The 27845-nt window shown below is 36.7% G+C and overlaps 1 protein-coding gene across 1 annotated transcript in view; it reads left to right on the forward strand.

The window, feature by feature from the left end:
- Positions 1-7898, forward strand: part of CLIC6 (chloride intracellular channel 6) — a 72421-nt gene extending 64523 nt beyond the window's left edge. Inside the window, exons 3-6 of the mRNA XM_069074966.1 lie at positions 205-330; positions 1237-1343; positions 2912-3093; positions 5821-7898. Of these exons, the coding sequence (XP_068931067.1) occupies positions 205-330; positions 1237-1343; positions 2912-3093; positions 5821-5982 (577 nt within the window). The 3' untranslated portion in view covers positions 5983-7898. The remainder of the gene's footprint in view (positions 1-204; positions 331-1236; positions 1344-2911; positions 3094-5820) is intronic.
- The last annotated feature ends 19947 nt before the right edge of the window (positions 7899-27845 follow it).

Here is a 27845-nt window from a genome sequence, read left to right on the forward strand (position 1 = left end):
CCTATGTCAGGGGAATCATTGCCATCATTTTCAGGAATCCTTTTATTCCCCTTGCCTTTAAAAATGATCAGAACATGACAATCAACTTTGAAATAACAAGAATTGTTTCTGGCAAAACTGGAACAGATTGATACACTAAGCAAGGGAAATAGGTTATCAATAAGCAGCTGCTTCCTACTAACTCCATTGTTCATCTCCTCTCAGGAAACCCGCAGATTTGCAGGATCTGGCTCCTGGAACAAACCCACCTTTTATGACCTTTGATGGAGAAGTAAAGACAGATGTGAATAAGATTGAGGAGTTCTTAGAAGAAAAATTAGCCCCACCAAGGTACTCCACAGGAAATTAATGGACTGTCTGGTTAGGATATTTCAAAAAATAAATTAATGTAAAATCTTTCAAGGGGTGCTGAGAAAGGAGCTAAGTTAACATCCCGTTCTTCTGGGACTGCCCCCAATTTGTCCTGTGTATATCATTTGATATAATTGTTTGCATGTTGTTTTTCCCCATTAGACTATGATGTGCTTAAGAGTAGGAACTGTCTTTTGCCTTTCTTTTTTATCACCAGTGCTAAACATAGTGCCTGGCACATTCTAGGGACTTTAAAAATGCTATTTGATGGGATGACTGATTGATGTTTTGATGGGGATGTTCCTACTACTTAACAGTTGAAAAGGGAGACTGTAAAACTGATGTCTATTTGCACACTGTATGACATTTATCACAGTGGGTACAGTTAGGCACTTAGTAAATACTTTTGGTGATAATATTTATGTCAATGTCCTACTCCAAAAACTTAGGTGGGAGTGGAACAGATGGGGATCCTATTAGTTCTAAGTGCCAGGTGACTTCAGAGCTAGTGTCACTTAGAACAGCCCTTTCTAGTACGCTGTTAGGAGGACTCCCTGGGAGGGAGGGGGACAGTCCTTGAAAGCAAACACTTTATGATCCTGTGGCTAAAAGTTGTTATATTTAATGTTACAACAGTGGACTTTAAAAGGTAAGAGGGCCATAGAGTACACTGATTGTAACTAATTTTTCTCCATCCCTCTTTCCTTTGTCCATTCCCTTTTTCCATACTTTCTTGATTTCTCTACTCCTACCCCTTCTCCCTTGTACCCCACCATCCCCGGCACCTTTGTTTATGTTTTTCACTTGGAAAAGATTTCTGCCTTCCACACAGCAATGACCCAGAATAGCTCTTGTCTGTGACATCTTTCATTTTGACCTCCACAGATACCCTAAACTTGGAACTCAGCACATGGAATCAAACTCTGCAGGAGATGATGTATTTGCAAAATTTTCTGCATTTATAAAAAACACAAGAAAGGATGCCAATGAGAGTGAGTTCCTCACAGTTCCTCTGTTTTCTGCTCTTTGTGGGGGGATCTCTACTAGGTAATTTGGAATAGGGGAAAGAACATAGGTCTAGAAATCCAGAAACTCAGAAACTATGTGTAATCTTAGACAAATAACTTTATCTCTCTCTTAACTCAATCTCTTCATCTCTAAAGCAAGAGGGCTGATCTAGATTATTTCTAAGGTTCTTTTTGGTTCTAACACTTAGGTTGAGATTTCATCAGTGGAAGGAACTTCTGGTGTGGAAATCACAAATGCAGACAAGAAACTATACAGTAACTTTTTTTTAAACTCAGAGCTGTGATTTCATTAGTATAGGTTGTTCCAGATGAAGCTGGAAAGCTATCTAGTTGTTTAAAACCTAAATAGCAAAGTTTCTATTTCATCTGAGAGCCAATTGGAAGCCAAGGTAGGGAAAGTTATCAAATGAGAGAGTGTAAATAGAAGAGAAGAGGACCCAGGTTGGAGCCTCAAAGTATACCCACAGTTGGGAGGCATTATATGAATGATGAAACAGCCAAGGAGATTGATAAGGTAGGATCAAACCTGTAGGAGAAGAACTAGAAGAGATTAATGTCATAAAGAGCCAGAAAGGAGGAAGGGGATAGACAACAGTGCTAAATATTGCAGAGATCTAGAAAGATGACCATCATGTTTTGTGATTAAGAGGTCTTCAGTAATTTTGGAGAGGATGGTTTCACTTTAGTGATGAGGTTGGAAGTCAGACTATAAAAGATTAAGGAGTGAGTATGACAGGAGAGGAAGTGAAGAGGCAAAGATCTGAGAAATTGAATAGGAATAAAGGATGATAGTTTGAGAGGATGATGGATTTTACTAAAGGTTGTTGTTTTTGTTTTGGATAGGGACACCTTGAGCATGTTTAAATGTAGTATGGAAGGAACTAGTAGATGAGAGGTTGAAGATTCTAGAGAGGAGGAACAAGTAAGAATATAATCTGCTAGGGTAGATAAGAGTGGATGTGATCAAGTCTAAATGTAAAGAGATTGGGCTTGGAAAAGAGAAGGGTTTCCTCTTTGTGAGAGACTGGGAGAAAGAAGAGAATGGGAAATGATGTCAAGCTGTTTTGAGATGAAGAGAACAGATACCAAAGGAGCTTAGATTGAATGCCCTTAATTTTCTGAGCAAAGTAAGAGGCAAGGTCTTTAGCAGAAAAAAGAGGGAGGAGAAAGTGTGGTAGAGTAGAGGAAAGAAGAAAAAGCTTGCAACAGCTTCTATTGGGAATGAGATATAGAATTAATTTGGGAAGAATAAAAGGATTGCCTTGCTGTAGTGAGGGGCCATGTAGATCTGGCCAACATAAATTTGTGATGAACCCTGTAAGCATAGCTGTGAGACTTCCTCCAGCTAGGTTCATCATCTTATGAGCAGGAGCTCCTCAGGCCTTTCAAATGGTAGCAACGTTGCTGACTACCTCTGTCTGACATAAAGGAATGAACTAAATTGACTTCCCAAACCCAAAGAATTTATCTCTTGAACCAGAGGTTACTTCTAATTTTGCTTCTTTGTAATTTTTCTCCTTTTTTGATTCTAGATTTGGAAAAAAATCTGATAAAGGCTTTGAGGAAACTAGATAATTACTTAAATACCCCTCTGCCTGATGAAATTGATGCCTATAGTTCAGAAGACATCACTGTTTCCAACAGGAAGTTCCTCGATGGGAATGAGCTCAGTTTAGCAGATTGTAATCTCCTACCTAAGCTCCATATCATTAAGGTTTGGATTTCTCTTCTCACATGTGCTGAAGAAATCTCTTGTTTTTGACCAAGCATAACTCCTTCCTCCTGAGTCATGAATTGACTTAAAACCAGTCCAACTTGTTCCTATTTCTAGTGATTAGTACCTCCATTTCAGATCATGAAATCAAGATGGCAGACAGCCTCATGAGGTACCTGGGCTTGCTCTCATTCAGTTTACCCTTACTGTTAGTGCGTTTCCACATTTACTCCTATGGTGCAAAGGGAAGACCTGTAAAAATCAACACTTGTCCTCATATGTCCACAGACATACTCTCTCAACAGGGGCCTCAGAGCTAAAGATGATGTTCTAACATCTAGGAAGGATATAGCAAAGGTCGAGTTAATTGGGTTGTCTTTGATGTTTCTTAGGAGCGCAACTCTTGCTTTCTAGGCATCTTTGTAAGCTTTAGAAAGAATCTTTACAAGTCTTTAAAAGTTCCCCTTTAGCTCTTGAGAAGCAACTTCAAAATAATTTATTTTCTTTGAGGAATGCTTTATTGATTTCTTTTGTTTTGTTACAGCTATGTCCATATATAACACCCCTCTACACATACTTACATTAAGTTCTCCTTTGTAACAAAGAAAAACAAACAAAACCAATCAATATAGTAACTGTATCTCATAATGTAAGCAGCATTCTTCCCTAGTAGTCCCTTCTCTGCCAAGAATGGGGAGGTATGTTTCATTATCTCTTCCCTGGGACTGAGAGGGATCATTAGAATTATTCAGGGACAGTTTCCTTTTCATCTTCTTTCATTATGGTGTTATTTATTTTTATGATTTTTCCAAAGACTCTGGATCATCAATTTTCCTCCTTCACATTTTTCAGGATTTGGCCTATCCTACCTACAAATACAGAAATAGGAGTAATGTAGTTTGTATTGTTAGAGATGGAGTTAGCATTGCTGCAAGCTTTTAAAAAAGGATTCCCTGGACTCTTTAACTGCTGCTATTGCTCTCAATTCTGCAACCTGTGTTGTCAGACACTTTCATGCTTTGTTCAAAGAAAGAACCAACTACAGCTCTGACCTCTATTGACAGTTACTGTGTCTATGGTGTACAGAATTCAAGAGCCCCTGGGGTAGCAAAGGAACAAAATATGAATCAGTATTCTTGCCTTCAAATTGTTCAGTAGATATGTTGACCCCACTTCTATCCTTTGACCATTGGTGTGGCCAACTCATTCATTAACCCAACTCGTCATTAAAACATTTAAAATTTCAATGAAAAAGAACGGTGACTCCAAATTAAGTTAAGATCATTTATGGCATCAGGACCAACTGAAGCAGTTATTAGTACATTTAACTATTTCTTGCTTAGGGACCTTTTCCCCTCTTCCTACTTTTTCTGATTCCTTTGTTTCCAATCTCATACACACATACACACACACACACACACGATGATGTCTTTTATGCACACAGGCCATCATTAGTAATATGCAATAGCTCCATATACACCCTTCATCTTTCTTTTGTCATTTAAAATTAAACATATTTATTGAATGCTTTTAAATTTCTGCTAAATAGCAAGTCCAATGTTATTGAAGTGCATAGATAAGGAAAAGGGAGACAAGCATTACAACCACATAAGGTGATGTTCTTAACATTTACCAGTATTCAGTTGCTATAAGTCCCACCAAATTTTGATTGTCAAAGCAGAATGTTCACAAAATTTCAAAGAGATTATTCACCTGCCTGGAGTTCTTCTGAAAGAAAATCTAAACAACAACAAGAAGAATAGCCAGCTTTATATAGCACTTTAAGGTCTACAGAGTACCTTTCATATTTTATTTCATTTAATCCTCACAACAGCTCTGAAGGGCTCACTATTACTATAATATGAAAGGACTCAGGAACTGATTAGAAACATCACATGGAGAAAGGAGTAGCTCTTCCCAACAGGTATAAATCATGTGGACAATAGCTTTCTGTGAAGTATTTCTCTTACTCCTCAAATAGTATAATATCCTTTATAATACTTTCACCTTCCACCTTTAATTTAATTACTTTTCAATAAATTTCACAGAATTAGGTGGCACAAATGATTTTTCACTTTAGGCAAACGCCTACCTATTAGTTTCTTGATTGACACCAATTCTATGATGTATGAGTCATAAGTTCTCATTAATTTGCTTGGATAGTCAATTCTTCAAAACCCAAGCTTTATAAGATGTCGCTTTGGAACTTTCCACTGGCCCTGGACTTCAATGACTTCTGTTTACTCTTTAGCATTCCCTCTGATTCTTTATCATTAAGAAGGCCACACTAGGGGTGGCTAGGTGACGTGGTAAATAGGGCACCAGCCCTGGAATCAGGAGAACCTGAGTTCAAATGTGGCCTCAGACACTTAATGGTTACTAGCTGTGTGATTTTGGGCAAGTCACTTAACCCCAATTGCCTTGCCCTCACCCCTCCAAAATGCAAAACAAAACACAACAAAAAAAGAAGGCCACACTAATATTGATGTGTCCCATGCTGATCTCAATAATAAGTTTCACCAGGACTACACAGAATAATGTTGTTTTTGAGCCCCCAAACTGTCCTTTTCCATTTTCTAAATACAGCTCTGTGGAGATTTTTTGTTCTGGTCTGATAACCTCAGGAACTGGGAAAGAAGATAAAGCCATCCCTTTCAGAACTGCCTAATAGGATTGCTTATCTTACTGGGCCTTTCCCTTTTCTGATTATTCTCTCTTTGTTTTCAGATTGTGGCCAAGAAATACAGGAATTTTGAGTTTCCCTCTGAAATGACTGGCCTATGGAGATATTTGAACAATGCCTACACTAGAGATGAGTTCACAAATACCTGCCCTGCTGACCAGGAGATTGAATATGCATATTCTGATGTTGCAAAAAGGATGAAGTGATACCACAATCTCTGCTAGTTTTCTTTAGAGATGGAATTGGATCAAGTTGTGTGCAAAAAGAAAATGTTCTCCTGTTTTGTTTTAAGTTTTGCCAAAGGCCAATCCTTAAAAAAAAAAAAAAAGATGGTAGCATGATCTGCTCAATGCCTAATAGCATGCATGCATTCTACTTGTACATGTCTCTATAGACAAAATATCTATTGATGTGAAATCCACACCCCCATCCAATTCAATGTTAATAACAGGTTGTTAAAATCTTTGGTTTAGGATTGCATATTTTAGTGGTTTCACTTTCAAAGCAAGACATGTTACAGTAAAAATTGTTGCTTGATTCTTTTTTATTGTTCGTTTTTCTTTCTCAGACATTTTTTTAGCTGTCATGCTCATATCTTGATTCCTCACAACTGAAATGTCAGTTTGAATGAAAGGAACAGCTGAAGGTTACATTTGCCAAACCCCTTGACAATAGTCCATGGAAGAACTAAAAAAAAATATTCATGGAACTTCAGAACGTCAAGAGACCTTAGAGATTACTTGGTCTGACTCCATCATTTTACAGAGGAGGAAAACTAAGTCCCACAGAGTGTAAGTGATTTGTTCAAGGCCAGGCAGCTCACTCTTGTCATATCAGGAATTAGAAGTCATGGCTTCTAGCTCTGCTTTGTGCTATGTTACACTGTTCCTCAACTTGAAGAAGGTATTAAAAGGTTGAAGAATGGCTTGAGCACTGAAAGGAGTAGTGAAAACAAATAGATCTTGTATATACAAACTCCCTCTTTACCTTGATGGATTTCTTTCCTAAACATTCTCTTGCTTCACCTTCCACAAAAGCATTAAGACTTAATCTTCGCTTAAATTTGGGAGATAATTTATAAAAGACAAAGAAATTAGATATAGAATTTTAATAGCACTTCTTACCCTCCTCCCCTTTTTTTCTCTGACTTCCCAGTTTTTCAAGAGTTAATTGTTCAGTGTATGAATTATTTAGGTATTCTCTTCTTAAGGTATTTGAGTCACTCACCTATCTCTTTGCTCCCTCACTAGAAATTAGTTCAGTTTGACCACTTGTCAGTACTTTGGAGAAAATGCTGCCTAAAAAGAAGTCCTCTACTTTTCATTGATACCATACTATACCCAGCAATCAAAAGCTACCTACATTATTGCTAGGTATTGGAAGAACTTTTAGAAGGGGCGGCACAGCTTTTGACTAGTGATGTGGGAGATTCTTTATGTAATGAGAGTTGACAGAACACAGAATCATAAAGTATTAGAAGGGACTTTGGTGAATTCTCTATTCTGACCCCCTCATCTTACAAGGTGGGGAAGGGTGGTGAGGGAATGACAAAAACTGAGGCCTAGAGAGGGAAATTAACTTTTCTAAAGCCATAAATAAGATAGTCTTAGCCAAGGTATAAATTGTTGCCTACTGGGATGTGTCTCTGTCACATCATATAAAGTAACTATATGGTTGACTTTAAAATGTTTATTTTCCATTTATATATCCTACATACATGTTATAGAATTCAAAAAGGCTATAGTGAAAAATACATTGCAGATATAAATGTCCAAAGTAAAAACTTGGTTTCAAAGGAACAAAACACTTATCAAGTGGAGACTACTTTTCTTTCTTTATTCCTTGTAATATTGCTAGTGGAGGGAAGGGTCATGTGTTCCTTAGCCATGAACCTCTAGAACCCTAGTGCCTAGTTCACCTTGCAATTGTAGGTGGTATCAAGGAGAACAAAATGTGAACTTCTCCACATTTTTAGGACCTTCTCCTCTTTTTAGGAATTACTTTAACCTAAGTTTTATGATACAACTTTTAGGTAGTATAGAAGCAGTTAGTACACAAATGTTGGAGAAGTAATGTCAAAATCTAGGTACACACACAGAGCATCAATGTACTCTTTATGTGCCTTAAAATGAAATTGATTGGAAAAATTCATAAATTAAACTGATCTTTGTACTGACTTCCTTCAGTGATTTTTTTCCTCTCTATATTTTTTTATGTCTAAAGAAATTTATGTCTAAAGAAATACATTGAAGAAAATTGGGTCTGTTTTAAGGGAATGGAGGCAAACTGAGGACTTCTGCTCCATCCATATGAAGTATGAACCATATAAAACTGCTGAACAAATTATGACTTAAGAAATAAATCAGGGTTATTATGACTCTTTGTAACAGTAATGGAATTTAAAGATCCCCCTGTATTGGCTTGGTTTTTGGTTTGATTGTGTTAAAACCCAGAGCTTGTGAATCCCACTTGTGGGATGGACTTGTTGACTTGAAAAGAGAGGGATGAACTGGGAGGAGCTGGTGATGTAAATTTAGAGAGACACAAGAAAAGAGAGAGGCAGAAGAACTTTTTGGAAGCAGCATCTTGGAGGCAGAGAGTGAGAGGATTGCTGAGGGCCAGTTTGAATTGCACAGGACTTTTGAGAGCTGCCACCCAGAGCTGCCAAGGACTGAGGAGACATGGCTGTTATGCTGGTACTTTGTCTGTCTGTTTTGATGTTGTTTTGCCATATTTGTCCACTGGTGAAAGACAGTCCTGTTGTTGCAGAGTCTTGGAACCTCGCTGTTGGTTCAGAGCTACTGAGACTGTTCTGTAGACAGAGAGTGAATTCTGTCCACTGGTGAAGGACAGTGCTGTTGTTGCAGAGGTCCTGGAACTTTGCCATTGGTTCAGAAACCCTGAAGGATTTTCTTGTTGTATGTTTACAGAAATCCTGGAAGAGGGTTTTGCTAATGTTTTGAGGGGTCCTAGGACTGTTCTGCAGACAGAGAATGAATTAATGAAGACACTGGCAATGTATCTTGTGGCCTTGCTAAGCTTTGTCTCCCCAGGAACAAAGATTGCTGAGAACTTGCCTCAGGTCAAGATGAAGAAAAGACCTCTCTTTGGGTATTAAATGCTGTGCTTAAGCTTGTTGTAACTCTGGGGTAGATTCAATTGTGATCCAAGGGTGGGGAACTTTTGACCTTTTTGTGTTCTATGGTTGAACAAATGAATGTACTTTACTTATGATTGGAAACTAATCTCCATTTGAGAAGAGGGGATTTGTGGTTGACTAAATGAATGTACAGCCTAGGGGTGGAGTAGTATTTAGAAGAGGGACTTTGTGATTGATTAAATGAATTATAATGTCCAGGAATGGGGTAGTACTTGGAGATTATTGAATTGCACTTGGTAAATGCTGTATTTTGAATTATACTATATGTTGATTCTCTCTGTTCTTAATTTGTCACTGAATAAAATGGAGAGCACCTATGCTGGTATTTTGAACCTTGGGGAGTTGCCTTTGCTTGGCATTACACTCTTACAACAGGCCAGGAAAGCCTGTAGTTCTTTCCCAGTTCAAATGTAGATGTATGAAAACAATTAGCACCTGCTTCCTCTCCTGTTTTCCAATAGGGTTTTCATGAGCTTGCACCTAATTAAAGCTTGCTCTCAAACAGTCAACATTTTTAAAGAATGGACCTCCCAAGGTAGTTCTGCAGTATAAAATATTTATTACATTATGATTTTAAGTAAAATATCTTTATTTCTTTTAGTTTTCTTATACACATGGAAAAAATATGGCCAAATAGCTGTTCAATTAATTTCTCTTTTGAGAATGATTGATATATTGAAAGGTCTTCAGATGTTGTAGACTTTCATGTGTAGGCTCTCAGTTACCAAAGTTTGCCATTCATTTTGAAGGTTAAATATTACTGCTTCTGAACACAGTACTTCCAAAAACAGGCTGGAAAAGAACACAAGCAAATAATGAGGTTATGCTTTTTAAATATCTTCTTGCAGACCAAGAGTGATGTAAGATCACAGAATCTTAGATTTAGAAATGAATTTAGAAATCTAGTTCAACAGTTCCCAACAAGCTGGTTGTGACTTCCAAATCTGACTTATTCTATCTCTAAACTGTTGGCAACTTTCACTTCCCTTTGTGTTCTGGGGGATTCCCAGTGAGGAGAGAAGCCCTCATTGGTAGGCCCTACCCTGATTAATAACTTTCATTGTCAGTCACTTTCTCCTGTCAGTACCTCATGCCCCTCTGTATCACTTGCCATAAACCACAAGACCTATGTAAATTAAAAGTAAACCATTGTGAAGAAAAAGGCTTGGAAATCTTGGAATCATCTAGCTCCTTCATGAAGAGACAGATGTCAGGGGCATGTGTACCCCACTTTAAGCAAATCTGCTATAAAAACATGAACTTATAAAGTATGTTAGTTTTTAATCTATGCTATAAAACAATTTTGTTGCTACCCTTCTTCCCATCCTGTTCCCATCCATTCCCATTTTTATTTTTAGAGTAATATAAATCTCACTCCTAGAACCATACAACAACAGAATCACTGTCAGCTTTTTCCTATTGACCTCTTGGTGATATAGCTCTGATTGAATTTGTCCCCCACACCTATCAGCCTAAGATAACTACCTTATAAAACCTCTTACCCTTCACATTATATATCCTCTCTATGTTGTGAGTGAAACCATATTTTTCATTCTAAGCTTGCTAACCTTTGGAATCCCCTCTGAAGTCAAGATTTTCTTTTTGTAAAGTAAATTGGTCATGGTAAAAGTGGAACTAGTCCTGGGATGTGAAATAGGGATAACCTATTCATCTATTCATCCTGGAGTTGAATTTCTCTGACACAGGAGAGGGTTTTGAGCTGAATTCTTTACTCATGTGGTTGTTTTACCCAATCCTAACATACGAAGCTTACTGAAATGGTTTCAACTTGAGAGGATAAGGAAAACTCATATTACATTCATGGTGCCTGCAAAGTCATTTTTTGAAATACACTATTGGATATCAATACTAAAAATAACCTTTTATAATAGAAGAGGAGTTTAGAAATAAATAGAACAGTTTTCCTAGAGTGTAGGAAGTCAGCAAAAATACTTTCATCCCATGGACTCTCTTGAGCAAGATCACTGTAATTCAGTCACTAAGTAGTTCCAGTTGTAGTTAATGAATAACAATTAAATCAGGAAGGCAAATATTCCAACAATCCATTAAACACCCATCTATGTAGATGAGCTACCTTAATTGCTTTAACTATAATTTTCAGAGGGGAAACTTCCGTCATCTTCTATGTAAACACTGACTTACTTTGGAAATAATTTCCACAAGAAGCTGAAAAAAGCAGATAAAAGCATTGTCTTTGCGAGACCACAGAGCTAACAAACCCATAGCCTAATACATGAGGTTTCCAAACCACCATTATAACCACTAGATGGTGCTCTGTGCCATTAATTCATATGAAATGGCACATACTCAGCTTGGAATGTGGACAATTAGAGGTGACTATATTTGTTTTATTGGCTACCAGAGGGCTGTACAGTGTCAGACTGATGCAGAAATAATAGGAGGCTATATACTCAGGTGCAATGCAAATTCAACCTTGCCCCTCTTTTGCCAGCCCAAGGATGCATCATGTGAAATGAATTGAGGGTTCTATAGAGTATCATAGAATTGGAAGGGATCCCAAGAGAACCTCTGGTCTATCTTTTTATCTTCAATCAAGTCCACACCTAAATGTTCACAACACATAGGAGTCATAAAAGATTTCCAAGGATAAGAATTCCACAAGAATTCAGTCACCACCTAGTCTAGCCCTTTCCTTGAAAAATAATTCTCTCTACAAAATGTTATAAGTAGTTATCCTATCTTAATTTCAATAGTTCTATTTAAATTTTAAAAAATTATAAATGTTTAAAATTTCTATTAATTTTTAGTTTCCAATATTTGCTTTTATAAGATTTTGAGTTCTGAAATTTGCCCCCTCCCCCTACTCCCTTCTTCCCAAGATGACATGCAATATGATATAGGCTATACATATATGATCATATTAAACATTTCTACAATAGTTATGCTGTGAAAGAAGAATTGGAACAAAAGGGAAAAACTATGAGAAAGAAAAAAAACAATAAAAAAGAAAATAATATGCTTTGATCTGCATTCAGACTATAATTCTTTCTCTGGATGTGGATAGCTTTCTCCATCATGAGTCTTTTGGAATTGTTTCCATTGCTTTTGATCATTGCATTGCTGAGAAGAGCTAAGTCTAACAAAATTGGTCATCGCACAATGTTATTGTTATTGTGGACAGTGTTCTCCTGGTTCTGCTCAATTCACTCAGCATCAGTTCATGTAAATCTTTCTAGGTTTTTCTGAAATCCCAATATTTCTAATAAAGGGAAAATCCCTATTGAATGAGACAACTCATGACACTTATGGAGGGCTCTAATTGTTAGGAAATTTTTCCTTACCTCAAGCCTAAATCTGACTCTGTCATTTTTACACACTGATCCTAGTTCTGCCCCTCTGTGACCAAGCAGAACAAGTCTGGTCTCTTGTCTATGTGACAACTTCCAAATATTTAAAATCCACTATCATGTCATTTTTCATCCCCCACCCCAAGTTTTCTTTTTATCCCCCAGGTTTAACATTCCAGATTACTTAAAGACATCCTCATCTAGTATGATATTAAGATCTGTCACCATATGTTTGCCCTCATCTGAACATTTTTATCTTATCACTATCCTTCCTAAATATCCATAATGTGCTCTGGCCAGGACTAAGTACAAGGAGACTTAACATTTTCTTATTCCTGGACATCATATGTCTTGTAATTAATTTAGACTGTATTACATCTTTTTTTTGTTGTTGTTGTTGCTAAATCATGTGACTGGCTCATATTGAGCATGTAATATCTTAAAACTTCCAAATCTTTTTAGATTAACTGTCTTCCTCCATCTTATCATTGGAAAGCTGATATTTTATGAAAAAAAAATCCATTGAACCTTCAGTGAGGAAAATGAGGGTTGAAGTCCCATTTCAGATATTTATTGGCTATATAAGGATCAACAAATTACTTATCCTCTCTGAGCTTGAGTCTTGCAAAATGGGTATGTTAATATCTACATTATATTCCTTGCAGGGTTTGTTCTGAGACTCAAATCAGATAATATAACAATTTGAAAGCCTAAAGAAGATATATAAATATAAAAAATAAAGTTGTTTTTTGAGAGTGTAAATGTAAGACTTGATATTTATTCCTACTAAGTTTCATCTTATTAGAGATAGCTGAATTTTCTATCTAACCTATAAATAATAGTACTAATAACTAGCACTTACATAGAATTTCACAAATATTCTCTCAACTGATCCTCATAACAACAAGTAGGTGTTATTATTATTATTTCCATTTTACAGACAAGAAAACTAAGACAGTGATTAAATAATTTGCCTAGGATCACACAGCTTGTAAGGATCTGAGACTGGATTTGAGCTCTGGTTTTCCAGATTCCAAGTCCAATTCTCTATCCGCTAACCCACTTTAGAGATCCTGACCAACTATCTTCCCTAATTTTGGGTCATCTTCAAATCTGATATCACCTATACCTCTATCAAAATCAATTGGTTAAAATGTTAAAGAGCACAGGGTCAAGGGAATATACCTAGCAAATGTGGTTGACATTCTTTGAGTCTGACCATTCAACCAATTCCAAACAAACACTGACCTTGTTTTGCTAGATAATGAAGTAAATGGAGCATGGTACTTGGAGTCTGGAAGACCTCAGTTCAAATCCTGCCTCAGATGCTAATCTTGTCACTCAGGGCAAGCCACCAACCACTAACTGCCTCAGTATCTTCATCTTTAAAATGGAAATAATAATAACACTTACTAACTAGGATTATTGTAAGGGTAAAATAAAATAATATTTTTAAGTGTTTTGACAACCTTAAAGTGCTACTTAAAGGTATTATTATTATTATTCCATCTTTTGTTCTACCTTTAAAAAAATCTAAGCTTATTAGAAAGTTCCCTATGCAGTTCCATTGATTACTTTCTTTCCCTCCCCTTTTTTCTTCATCAAAATCACTTGCTCTAGATCACAATATAGTACCCATCACTTCCCCCAAAGAGTCTCTTAGAGTCAAAGCACCTCTTTGAGTTGCCTCAGAAGGCATGAACTGCCTTAACATGGTCATGATAGAGGGAGGAAGTGGTGCAGTGGCGTCTTGAGGATTATCCACTTCTTCTCCCTCCCTACACTCCTGTGGCACATATGGCTACCCTAAACTGCCTAACTAATATCCTCCCCATCTATCATTTGGGGTGAATTGGTAGCTGACTGAAGTGATAAAGAATGAGTCTGATGACAAAGTAATTACATGTACTTGGTCTGGCATACTCATGACTGGATTGTTTATTGGTAAGTCAGGTGAATTGATGGAGTAGTCAATTCAACTTGGCTATTAGGACCATTGCAATAATCAGACAATGACAATAACATGAAGTGACCAAAAAAATGGCTAGTTTGATATAAGATCTAGTTGTTTGGGGTTTCTTGATGATCAAAGTATAAAATCCATGTGGCAACTGAATCTCTTGCTTAGCAGGAAGGCTGGGAAAAAAATGAACTGGACATCTTTTCAGAGGTACTACATAGACCCTCAAGATAATGCCTTGCAAATGGCAGGTGCTTAAGAAATCTTTGTGGAATAGAAGAGAACAGAAGATGAGGATTTAATAAAACCTTACCTCTTTTCCTACTCTTTTTCGGATTCTGGAGTGATGCCTTTCTGAAAGTCTGCTGAAATAATGGAAACACATCTGGATTCCCCTTTCCAAACTGAATGAAGGCTTCTTGGTGGAAATGGGGACCTGAGTTAGCATTATCCATATCTTCCTGATCAAAGAACATCCAGAAGAAGAATAGTCAAGATTTAGAGAAAGAGATAGGCCTTAAATTTTCCCAGATGTGGTGATTGAAAGAACCTGGGAAAAAGGAATTTTATAAGAAACACTGTGGTCTATTCTAAGAGCAGTGCCCTCTTTTTCTGGAACCCTTCTATCTTATGGGAGCCCCACCTTTCTGTCAAACTAACTTTATTGATTTAATAGTAGCTCATTGTCTCTGGAGGTGTGGGTCTGTATTGGGGCAGGACTAGGAATGCACAAAGTTATCTCAAAAGTTCTATCTCTGCCTTTTCTTTTTGTTTCTAGTTCAGATCCCCTCCTGGAGGCATCTGACTATTAGCTATGTGAATTGCGGAAAGGAGGTAGAGGGCCAGGACCTTGTCCCCTTTGGTCATATTGAATGCCATAATTATTTAAGAATGAAAGCAGATATCTTACCACTTGGGCCTTCTTTCCCAACATCTTGGAATAAACTAAAACAAAAAAGAAAACACAAACCGTTTTTAAAAAGGTTTGGGCTGTGTTTCTTTTTTTGTAATTTTAGGGTCTTTGGTAGAAAACTATGACAAGATTAAGGTTTGGCAGCCAATGTTGGAAAGACCCCTTTATTATTGTGAAAATAGGAGGGAGTAGGGGAGTCTAGGAAGAAGAACAGAACTCCAAAGAAGTAGTGGTTCACAATGCCCATTCTGAATCAGCTCAACTATTTCAATGTTTAGTTTCTGTTTCCTTGACTCACTGCTCTCTAATGGGAGGGGGCTAAATGAAGTTATGGCATTACTTAGCATAGCTTGTTTTCTTGAGCAGACTTTTCTGTCATGGATTCTTGGCTCTATCTTGGCTACTTCAATAGGACCAAGTAGAAGAAGATTTTATTACCGTGTTTCCCCGATAATTAAGACCTATCCCGAAAATAAGCCCTCCACTTACTGTGCAAGATTCCTCTAAAATGAGCCCTCCCCCGAAAATAAGCCCTATTGAGATTGCTACTGTAGTGAAGGTGATCCCCTGCGCTACACGCTATATTACGGTACCCTCTGTATGCACCGTCTCCCCTGCCCCCCCGGTGAAACACACGCCGCGCTCCGAGCTGCATCCAATCAGAACTGCAGCAGTGAGCGCGTCATCCTGTTCTTCCCCAGTGATTTGCTTATTGAATAAAGGTACACTTTTTTGTTCACATTTACCTGTTTATTAAAATTGCTGTCAATGTTCATTAAAATAAGCCCTCCCCTGAAAATAAGCCCTCTGGTGTTTTTCTGTCCAAAAAAATAATAAGACAGTGTCTTATCATCGGGGAAACACGGTAATAAGACTACCACCTGCAAGTATTAGGAGCAGCTAGGTGGCACAGTGAGTGAAGTGCCAGCCCCAGAGTCAGGAGGATCCAAGTTTGGTTCTGGCCTCAGACACTTAACACCCACACAAAAAAAAACTAGCTGTGTAATCTTGGGCAAGTTACTTAACCCCAATTGCCCTCGAAAAGGCAAAAAAAAAATGAGTATCATTTATTCTCATAGGATATGTGGAGGTACAAAAGTAATAGAAAACATGGTCCCTTGACTTCAGAGAACTTATAGACCAATTATGAGGAAAGAACAAAGAGACAAGAAAAGAGATGCATCAGAGATATAAGAATATGTGCAAAGAAAACTTTTTTTTTTAAAGGTACAGAGTATGACTTTAAAGAATTATAACAAAGTCCTATTCTGATATCACATTGATCTCAGGGTCACAGGTGGTGACTGAAGGCTATGCACATGAAACACAAACTCTAGTAGGTCCTATCAAAAGAAAAAAGGTTTCAAATAGAAATCCAGTGACAGACTGTGTCTATTGTCTGGGAAGTATTAGGGAGTGCTGCCTACAGGGAAACTCCTCAGTGGACTGGCTTCAAGGTGATGACTTTTACCCTGGGAGAATGGTCTCCACCTGCTGTCTTGGTGACAAGAGATCCCTCCCACACAAGGATATCCTTTACCCTTGAAGAAGTAAAGTTCCTGAGTGCTAAGGGGAGTGATGGGACTACAAAGGGTAAAAGAAGATAAAATGAATGAATAAAAAGTTATTAAATGCTTACTAGGTTGCAAGCATTCTGCTAAGTAGTGGGGATACAAATGCAAAAGCAAAGATAGTCCTTGCCCCTTGGCTCCCCTGAGGAACTTAAAGGAAGGGGTGGTGGTTAATTCATAAAGGGAGAAGGTGCCCAGAAAGGTTTTTATTTTTATTAATTTATTTATTTGTTTTGAAAGCTACAGGGATTGTAAGTGGAGTCACAGGGAAGTAAATTAGCATACCCTTTCTGGTAGCAGAGGCCATAATGGTTGAAGTTATTGTTCTAGAACTGAAGGGTGGGAAATGGCATAGAAGGTGTATGTATGGTAGCAAAGTATTTGGCAAAAAGATGGTGAGGGAATTAACAGAGGCATGGCTGGAGTAACTAGCCAACTTTCATTGGCCAATCAGGACTTTGGGGACTCTGGTAGTTAATATTAATCATTTTTATCTTCAATTATTTGTCTAAGAGCACACAAGTAATAAATGATGTGGCTAGAATTTGAGCACAGGTGTCTCCAAAACTGACTTTCTTTCTTTCTACTGCACCACATGGCACCAATTAATTTCAACAAATATGCACTGAAGCCCAACTATATGCAAGTGATTGTATAAGATGATACAAAGATAGCCATGAACAGTTCTCACCTTCAAGGAGTTTATAATCTACTGGAGGAGATACAACCTGTATGTAGGTAAGTCAATACCAGGTAATTTGAGATCGGAGAGAGTGAAACAGGAGGTAGTTCCTCAACTAAACCTCAAAGGAAGATGAGGATTTACAGAAATGCAGAAGCTAAAAATCATAAAGGCATTCAGTAGCCCTCTAGTATATCCCATAGATAAAGGAATCCCTTCTGTTACATGCATGACAAGTGTTCTCGAATGTTTGAAGACCTCTCAGGACATGGAACCTACTGTTTCTTGAGGTAGCTCAATCTACTTTTAGACAGTTCTAGTTATTGGAAAGTTTTTTTTGACAACAAGCCTCAATTTATATCTTTTCAAGTTCTACCCACTTTTTCCTGGTTCTGTCCTCTGAGACTAAACAGAATAAGTTAAATCTCTCCTCCAGAGCCCTTCAAGTGCTTGAAGACAGGAATCAAGGAACCTTCTCCAGACTACACATTGCCAGTTCCTTAAATAGATTTTAAAAGATGAGAAAGGAGTGCAGGTTGGAAGGGTAGAGAGATGAGAGATGAAATGTCAAGTTTCATGAAAGAATTCCATAATTTGTGCTAGAATATAACAGTACTGTAGGGAATTATACAAATATGGATATGGCCTGAAAGTCTCACCTCTATGTGCAAATTGAATGTTGAGAATCAATCAATATTTATTAAATATCTACTAAACTATGCTAGGTATTGAGGATATAGAGGAAAAATTAAACAGTCTCTCCCTTCAAGGATCTTACATTTCACACAAAGAAACCAGATCTAGAAGGGAAAGGATCTAGAGAAAGACTTAAAACATTGAATAAGAAATCAAATTTATAGACTGATTTAGGAAGTTCTTTCTTCTCTACAGCCCTGTGAAATCATCCAAAAGTGTAGGAGTTAGTAATGATGCCTCTGCACTTCCACATGTGTGTACTTTGTTCCCTCTAGTGCAAAGGAATCCACAATTTCCGTAATCTAAGGTCAAGTAAGGTGACATCTCCCAATTTTCTAGGTGATGTGTGACCATGTCAGAATATCTGCTGCACCCAGCTTTTGCTAATAATATTCCAGCTTGGATATTCATGGGGCTAGAAGAGAGGGTGTTGCCATGAAAGGTACTTGATTTAATTCCTGTGTTCAACTGACAAAGCAGAAGTTTGTTGACCTTAAAATACTGGCACTAAACCTAGCTATTTACTCAGTCTTTTGCCAAAGGGTGGGAAGGGAGGGTGGAGCAGAAGGAATTCTTTTGCTGTTGGTCAATGAGGTGCTTTGTTATGATTTTACTTCATGTGGTACAGGTGTCCAAGTGTCTCATGTAATAGCTAGATTTTTTTCTCTTGAAGATTAAAAGCAAATTATGAAAATCAAGGATGAAAACAATGACCTTACTTTTTTTTTCTTTCTGACTGTAGGGAAAGTTTACTTTAGAGAAAATAAAGGACCAAAGAGCAATTACTCAGTACTTATCAAAACAAACCGAAAAAGTACAAACCAAGGAAAGCCTTATAACCTATTCATTTCAAATTTCTTTCCATGTCACCCAGGAATGTGTTTTTTTATCTTGGTGCAGGTCTGATTATTTTGGTTTTTTTTGACTGGAGATATTTCTGCCTTCCCCAGGTAGAATGGTCTTTTGGGTGAGAAAATTTGAAGCTCAAATAGGTTTGCTGATTCTTACCTATATTAGAAATCCATTTAGGAGACATACAGTCATGTATTTTAACCATAGGAAAGGGAAAAAAAACCCAATTTTTTTTTCCCTGTTCGGCCATGTGAAAGTTCTGTCTACATAGAAAAACCTCAATGAAGAAGTGATGCAAATATTTGTTCAGTTGTCTTTACTGACTGAAGTAACTTGGAGAGGCCAACATGGGATAATAGAAAGTGCACCAACCTAAGAAATAGTAAATCTGAATTCTAATACCGGTTCTACTGCTACCTATTTATGTTATCTTGGGCAACCTTAATCTTTTTGGGCTTCAATTTCCTCATCTGCAAAATGAGGGGCTTGGACTAGATGACCTCTAAAAGTATCTTCTAACTTAAAAATCCAAGCTATGAACTACATAACTTTTTTAACTTCATTTTTGCGTGTACTTAGCTAAGGACTAAAATTCCAACTTTTTTAATAAAACAATAATATAAGTTTCTCCAGGGCAAGCTCAATGAGTGAATGGATGTATATAAGTATAGATAAATGCTAAGGTCATTCACTAAGGTCTAGATGTTTTCCCATGATGTCTGAGATATTAGGTTCTTTTTAAGAAGTCACATTCATAGCATTTTAAAGTAATTTAACATTTTCCTTGAATTTGTGTATTTTGAAAAATATTTTGAAAGCAAAAAGTAAACACATACACATTAATTATGATGTTTTCTCTACCACACACAACATAGACAGATTTTCATGTGAGAAATAAAATTAAAACTGTTACATCCATCACCAGTTTCCCCCTATGAAATGATTTCTTTTTTCCTCATTAAAAATAAAGCTAGAAAATTTCCCTTGGGAATATGGAGCACTCTGTCAATCTGATCTATGGGAGAAAGCATAATTCCATGTGAGAAGAGGTATTTCATGTTGCTAGAAAATATGTATATTACTTTTATTTTTAAGAGAGAATTCTTTGAAAAAGAAATCAGCCAAGGTAAAATCATTATCTCATTCAATCCTTCCAACATCCTTGTTAGGTAGGCAGTCATAGAAGTATAATCCCCCAGAGATTCCCAAGCTCTGAGTGGTTAAGTGATTTACTTAAGGTACATGGTTATCAAGTTGTTACGGGATTTAGAGGGACCTTGTAAAAGACCTTAGAAATCATACAGTCCAACTCTATCACTTTATAGAAGTTAAAATCGAGACCTAGAAAAATGGAATGATTTACCCAAGAGTCCCAGGATCTCAGGTAGCAAAATCAGGATTTGAATTCAGGTCCTCCTACTCCAAATTCATGTTCTTTCCACCATACCTCTTTGCTAGAACCAAGCTTTTCTCACTCCACTTCCAGCTTGTCTTTCTTCCATTTCACACCATCACTAAAATTATAGTGACATAACACCTTAGCAACATAAACATCAATGCCTTTTTATCCCTTTCTGAAGTTTGGACTATTATAGAGAGATCCACAGAGCATTTACCTTGTAGTCTATGGAACAGCCTACCCTTTTGCAAGATGGAAATGTGGCAGAAGTGGCTTGTTGCTTCTGGAGACTGTCCTATTATCATGAAGGCTTTGCTCAGTTTTCCTCATGGAGGACATCCAATTTTGGCCTTACCCAACTCTGTGTAACTAGTAAAAAAACATTTGAATTGAGAGGGCAGATCAATTTAAGGTATGGAGTTAAATTTATGGTAGTACATAATATTGGTAGAACCACAAGGAGCAATACTTTTATATATGTTATTCTGAGGATCACTGTGATACTCTAAGTGTGCTAGACATATAAACACACAAACACACACGTACACATACCTGTAGCAGCAAGCACCCCAAGTATCCTCAGGGTTTGCAGCTACCACAGGTTCTTGGATCTGCTTTGTTAAAGGAAAGCAACTCAAAATGGGTTAACAAGCTTACTTTAATCAGGCAGACATATATCATTTACCTTGTTCAGGAGAAAAGGTCAGCACCCTGAACCTCAAAGTATACAGGCATAATTATCAAGACAGAAACATCAAGTAGACAGATTTCCAAACTGTCCAACCATTACATCCATACCCAGTCAACATCTGGGTTTCCACATTCTGGGTTTTTCAAAGCCGGGGGACTCTCAACAACGGCTTCCCAGAACTCAGATCAAATCACAGAATACTTCTCAAAGTGAGTCCCAAAACAAAGCTACACATCAGGGCTTATATAGCCTTCTCCTGGCTCAGAGAATGTAACAACCTTATTGACTCACTGGCCAATCAAGAAGTATCTACTGAAAAACAAGCCTCCCACCCCAGGCTTCAGGTGCACTTTAGCCTAGGGGCAGGGAAGATCTTTAAAATTTACATTCGCATTACAATACCACATGTATTTTGGACCTTGATTTATCCATTAAGATAATGGAGGAGAAGTTGATGGAGGATGAGGAAAGGAGTCATGTTTAAAGTGGGTGGGAACAGTAGAGTTACCTAACATTTGTACTTTTAATCAATGGACTTTAGAAAAAGAACAGGGTATCTTTTGTTTGACCCAAAATAAATATACAGAACAAAAGCCATAGAGATTTAATTAATAATGCAATCAATATGAGGGTCTGTATTCAATTATTTTTTGTAACTCTTCAAAAATGATTGTTGTGGAGAACCTGACTGAGAGACATTATTTTAAATATGCCCAGAGTCATTGGAAGAAATGGAAAGGTGACATCTTGTGAGTTAAATATATCAAACAGTAGACCCACAAAGTTTATCATTTCCAATAAGGGAGTAAAATGACAAAAAGATAATTTTCCACCATTGAAAAAAAAAACAGGCAATTTTGACAAATGCTTTTTGTTTAGTTTAGAATTTGTTTAGTTTACATTATATTGTGATACTAAGTTTTCTTTTAAAAATTATAAAACCACATAGTATTAAGATTTGGAACTATTAAATACCTGATATACTGCCAAATGGGTATTTTTAACTTTCTATTTCCTCCTTTCAAAATCCTTGTTAACATAGCCCACTCAAATGTCACCTCCTCCAGGAAGACTTCCTTGACTCTTTGATAGTAACCTGTCTTCCCTCAGTTTTCACAAAAAATTTTGTTTTCATCTGTCTTATGCATTGTTTTGTACTCTAATAATTTGAGAATGTGGTATATTTCCTATTAGACTGCAAGCTTTGCAGGGGTAAGGGACTAGTGTTTTATTTAATCTTTGTGTTTCTCCTACTAACATAGAACTCTTTACAGTATTGAAAATTTACAGTATTGAAAAATAATTTCATTTTAGAAAATGACCAGAAGCACAGAGAAGTTACAGGACTTTCCAAGGTCACAAAGCTAGTATCAGAGATGGGATCTGAACCCAGGTCTTCCTAACTCCAGGTTTAACACTTTGTTCACTATACCTTGCTATCTTGTTTTGCAGATTGAAAGGATTTAGGGAGCTATGTGTCACAGTGGATAGAGTGCTAGACTTGAAGTTAGGAAGATCTGAGTTCAAAGCACACTTAAAACTCATTAGCAGTGTGTACTTGGGCAAGTTATTTAACAGTTTCTTCATCTATAAAAAGTGTGTAATGATATCTATCATTTGGGGTTGCTTTAAACATACAATTAGATAATATTTACCAAGCACTTTACCAATCTTAAAGCACTATAAGAAACTAGCTATTATATGAATGTTAGGTCTTATTTGTTGAATAAATTAGTGAATAATTAGGTTTAATAGATTTTTCAGAAAGTTACAGAACTATCTCATCACACTTCTAACTTGTTTTTACATTTCTCTCATCTCCATTTGAATCCAAATGATTTATGGCAACGTGATATTCATGTTTACAATTCTGTTCAAATTGTCCTCACTTCTGTTCCCAAAGTTCTCACCAATGGATTGTGGGCACCTGGGTACTATTTTGAATCCTGACAACTGATTTTGTGACCTTTGCTGACTTAATGAGGCCTTCCTCATCTGTAATATGTGATTAATAGCTATTTGACATTAGACAAGTCACTTAAATTATTTGGTCCTCAATTTCTTTTTCTATAAAATAGAAATAGTACTTACACTACCTTAAACAGACAATACCTTATAAACTTTAAGCTTCAAGTTCATAGAATTTTGCACTGGATGAGATCCTAGAGACCATTTATGACCACTTATAATTTTGAATATTAATGCATGTAGTAGCTGACCTAGACAGGGTTGTTTAGTAGAAACAATAATGGATTTGAAATCAAATGATCTGGTTTGAAACCTTGGGTCTGTTACTTATTACTCATGTGACTCCAGAGAGCATCTTACATAACCTTCTTGGACCACAATTTCATTATATACAATACACACATGCATACATACCAAAGGAGTTATATTAGATCATCATTATCTTCACCATTTCAACAGTGCTTTTGAGTTTATAAAGAACTTTACATATTATTTCATTATAATCTCACCAAATTTAGTGAGGTAGGTTTTACACAGCAAATAGGCATTATCCATTCTGTAAGTAGTTTTCTTTTTATAAATGAATTAAGTCATTAATATTCAAAATTATAAGTGGTCATAGATGGTCTCTAGGATCTCACCCAGTGTAAAATTCTATGAATTTAAAGATTAAAGTTTATATTATTTCTATTTTATAGGAAAAGAAACTGAGGATCAGATAGTTTAAGTGACTTGTTTAATGTCAAATGCTAGTAAATGGCAGAACCAGCACCCACTTCTTCTGACTTGAAATCTAGTTCTTCCATGATATAATTCTACTATCTCCCTTCCCTGCCCTCCCCCACCCCAATAAAATATTTGTGGAAGCAAAAAAATTTGTTATTCAGTCATGTCTGGCTCTTTGTGACCTTATTTGGGGTTTTCTTGGCAAAGACTGGCTTGCCATTTCCTTCTCCAGTTGATTTTTTAGATGAGGAAACTGAAGCAAATAGGGTTAAGTGACTTGCCCAGGGTCATACCATTAGTTAATGTGTGATTTGAACTCAGGAAGACAAGTTTTCCTGACTCCAGCCTAGCACTCTATCCACTGCACCACCTAACTGCCCAAAACAACAAAAGAAAATGAGAGCAAAAGGATTATATTAAAAGTATTACTTGTATACCCATACTATCAGATTTTGAACTCTTCCCTTATCCATAGATCTGACAGGAAATTTTCGTTTCTCTAATATGTTTATAATGCTCTGGCACAGTGGACAGAGCCTGGAGTCAGGAAGACCTGAGTTCAAATCTGACCTCAGATACTTAACAGATGTTTGATCCTGGGCAAGTCACTTCTCCTCTGTTTATATTAGTTTCCTCAGCTGTAAAAATGGAGATTATAATGGCACCTGCTTAAACATAAGCTTAAAGTTTATAAGGTATTGTATGTAGTGTAAGTTTAAGGTAGTGTAAGTACTATTTCTATTTTTTAGAAAAAGAAATTGAGGATCAGATAATTTAAGTGATTTGTCTAATGTCAAATAGCTATTAATCACAGTATTGTTATGAGGATCAAATCGATAATATTTTGAAGCACTTAGCACAGTGTGTGGCATACAATAGGTATAAGATCAACTAATATTTTGTGACTTTATATCTAAGTCAAGTATCCATTTGGAGTTTATTTTGGTAGAAGGGGTAAGAGGCTGGTCTAAATCTAATTTCCTCCAAACAAGGGATAGAGAGGATTGTAAAAGATTAAATAGATAATCCTGATTGTATAAAATTTAAAAGCTTTTATACAAACTGATTGAATACATTTAAGATAAAAAGGAAGAAAATTAACTAGGAAAAAATCTTTGAAGCAAGTTTTTCTAATAAAGGTCAATTTACAATACACATAAGAAACTGATTTAAAAGGTTAAGAATAGAGCGGCCAAGGCGGTGCAGTGAGTAAGAGCTCTGGCCCCAGAGTTGGGAGACCTGGGATCGAATCCGGGCTCAGATACTTAGCACCCACTCAGAAACACCTGGCCCTGTAACCTTGAGCAAGTTACTTAACCCCAATTGCTTTAAAAAAAGTTAAGAATAAGAGCCATTCCCAAATTCATAAATGATGTAAAGATATTAACAGATAGTTTTCAAAGGAAAAAATCAAGGATCTATATAGCCACAGAAAAAACATTAAAGTCACTAATAATCAGAGAAATTAATGTAATTCTGATATTCAATTTGATTCAATCAACCCATTATATTGACAGAGATAACAACAAAAAGTGACAAGTATTGGAAGACATTGGGAAAACAGGCACATTGATGTAATATTTATGGAGTTATGAATGTGTCCAACCATTCAGGAGAGCAATTTAGAATTATACACAGTTACTAAATAGTTCATACCCTTTGACTTTTCTTTTTCTTTCTCTCTCCTTTCTATCACCCTTCCTTCCTTCCTTCCTTCCTTCCTTCCTTCCTTCCTTCCTTCCTTCCTTCCTTCCTTCCTTCCTTCCTTCCTTCCTTCCTCCCTCCCTCCCTCCCTCCCTTATTTCTTCCTCCCTTCTTCCTCCTTTCTTTCTTTCTTTCTTTCTTTCTTTCTTTCTTTCTTTCTTTCTTTCTTTCTTTCTTTCTTTCTTTCTTTCTTTCTTTCTTTCTCTCTCTCTCTCTCTCTTCCTATCTTTTTAGTGAATGGGAGGTGGGATTGAAAAATAAATCCTTGATTATTAAAAAACAAATAAATAATAATTTTTAGAAAAATGATTTAGTTTTTATCCCACTTCATCTCAGTTGATCTTTCTCCCCAAAATCCTCTTAAAGATTGTTACTGGAACTGAGTACTTGGTACCAGCTGCTATAAGTATCATATCTGAATCTGTAACAAATACGCAATGCACTGAGTCATTTCCTCTAGAATGTACACTTCTTTCTACTTCATTTCCTCAGTTAGATTGTGAACTGTTAAGATTGGGAAGGAAAAAAAGGAACAGAAATCTTTAGAAAAATAAGAAATTACTCAAGATTTGGCTAACCACTAACTTTCTAAATTACTTTAACTTAGATACTTTTTAAAGTTTTGAAGAAGAGAGAGTAAATAAAGTACCTGAAAGTGCATTTTAGTTTGGAAGATGGCAGAAGTACATTTCAATTTGATTCAATTTAATTCAAAACACATATTGGATGTGCATAGTATACAAAACACCATGCTAGGTGCTGGGGATAAAAGGAGGAAAAATACGACATACACAAATAAGTGTACAACAGTAGTTGTAGTAGTAGTGTATGTTGGGACAAAGGAGAGATCTAGACAAAGTTATCTTCAATCACTTTCTCAGTTGCATAATTCAACTCCTGCTGCTCATACTTCAAAGGTATGTTTATTATTGATTTTATGCTTATCACTCTAGGCTAAAAATAACAAATAATAATAGCTCATATTTACCTGGAACTTTATGGATGCAAAGTACTTTATCTCCTTTTACAACTTCCTTGTGAGGTAGATATAGTGTTACTAATCCTATTTTATGAATGAGGAAAAAGACTCAGAAAAGTTAATTTACTTAGGATCCTAGGATCATTGATTTAAAGCCAGAATGAAACTTAAAAGTCATCTGGTCCTGACCCTTCATTTTCCAGATGAGGAAATTGAGTCACAGAAAGGGAAATTACATGCTCAAAGTCATATAGTTAGTAAGGGGTAAAACCTAGCCTCAAATTGAGGTCTTCTAACCCCAGTTACATGGGGGTACTGTACTATTGTTGAAACTTTCATTTCATTGTCTTTTACAGTTGAACCTGGTGCAGCCTTATCACATGAAGTCCCAGTTCCATAAAGTACATCAAGTTAGAACTAATGTCTAATTTCTCAAGATAGATAGTAATCAGTTACCATCTGGCATCCAGCCTTTTTGTAGTCTCAAAGCTGACTTCTGCAGACATTCCTTTGCTCATAGGTAGGTTTATTACCCAATCAGAGACAGACGAGTGTCTATTCTGTTATTAAACCTCTAAGTAGGGATTTCACTGTATTAGTAAACTACTTAGGCTCTTTGTGTACCAAGAATATGAGAGGGTACCAATGCTTCCCAGTTCATCTCTCCCTTTCCTAGGTACTACTCCTTTATACATGTATTAGATTATAAATTCCATGACATCAGGGACTTCATATTCATATTCTCTTTCATATTTGTATCTTAAGTATTTAGCAAAGTACTTGGCATATAGTAAACACTTAGTAAGTAATTTTTTTTTATTCTTTCATTTGCAAGGGGATCTGGCACAAGCACCCCTCTGACATTGTCTTCCCCTGTGAAGAGACTGGGGGAACCTGCTTTTGGGAGAGTCATGATGACAAGTAATAGAAGTGCCCGAGAGAGATTTGAGGACATGTATACATTCTGTAACTGATTACAGTCTAATAACCACATGTTTAAAAGGAACATTTTTTATTGGCTGTATTAGTATGGACTGAACTGAGGTTGCCTTCAAAAAGGCACCAATGACCAGGGGCTGGGCCATTCTGCATGGCTGTATTCTTGGTGGATCACTTTGACTCCTTTGCTGATAGTGTCTGGTCAGTCAATAAACATTTATTAAGCACCTACTCTATACTGAACACTGTGCTAAGTAAATGCAGTGAGACATAGTGGCATAAGGGAAGAGGTCTTGGCTCCCTTCCAAATTCATACAATCCCATGAAAATAGGCCTCATTTCTTTGCCTGCCTTAACATTTGTCCTTTTCCTTTTTTGTTGAAATAGATTAATCAGGAAGTTCTAACCATCTGAATTTTGAAAGGTCTAGAGAGAGAGAGAGAGTGAGTCTAGAAATTTGATTTCACTCAGAGTTTTGCAGGCAATCTAGCATCAATGCC

Source organism: Petaurus breviceps, unplaced genomic scaffold (assembly GCF_028583685.1).
Source record: "Petaurus breviceps papuanus isolate PSGF00001 unplaced genomic scaffold, PetGlider_PUasm1.0 90897, whole genome shotgun sequence".
Taxonomy (NCBI): Eukaryota; Metazoa; Chordata; class Mammalia; order Diprotodontia; family Petauridae; genus Petaurus; species Petaurus breviceps.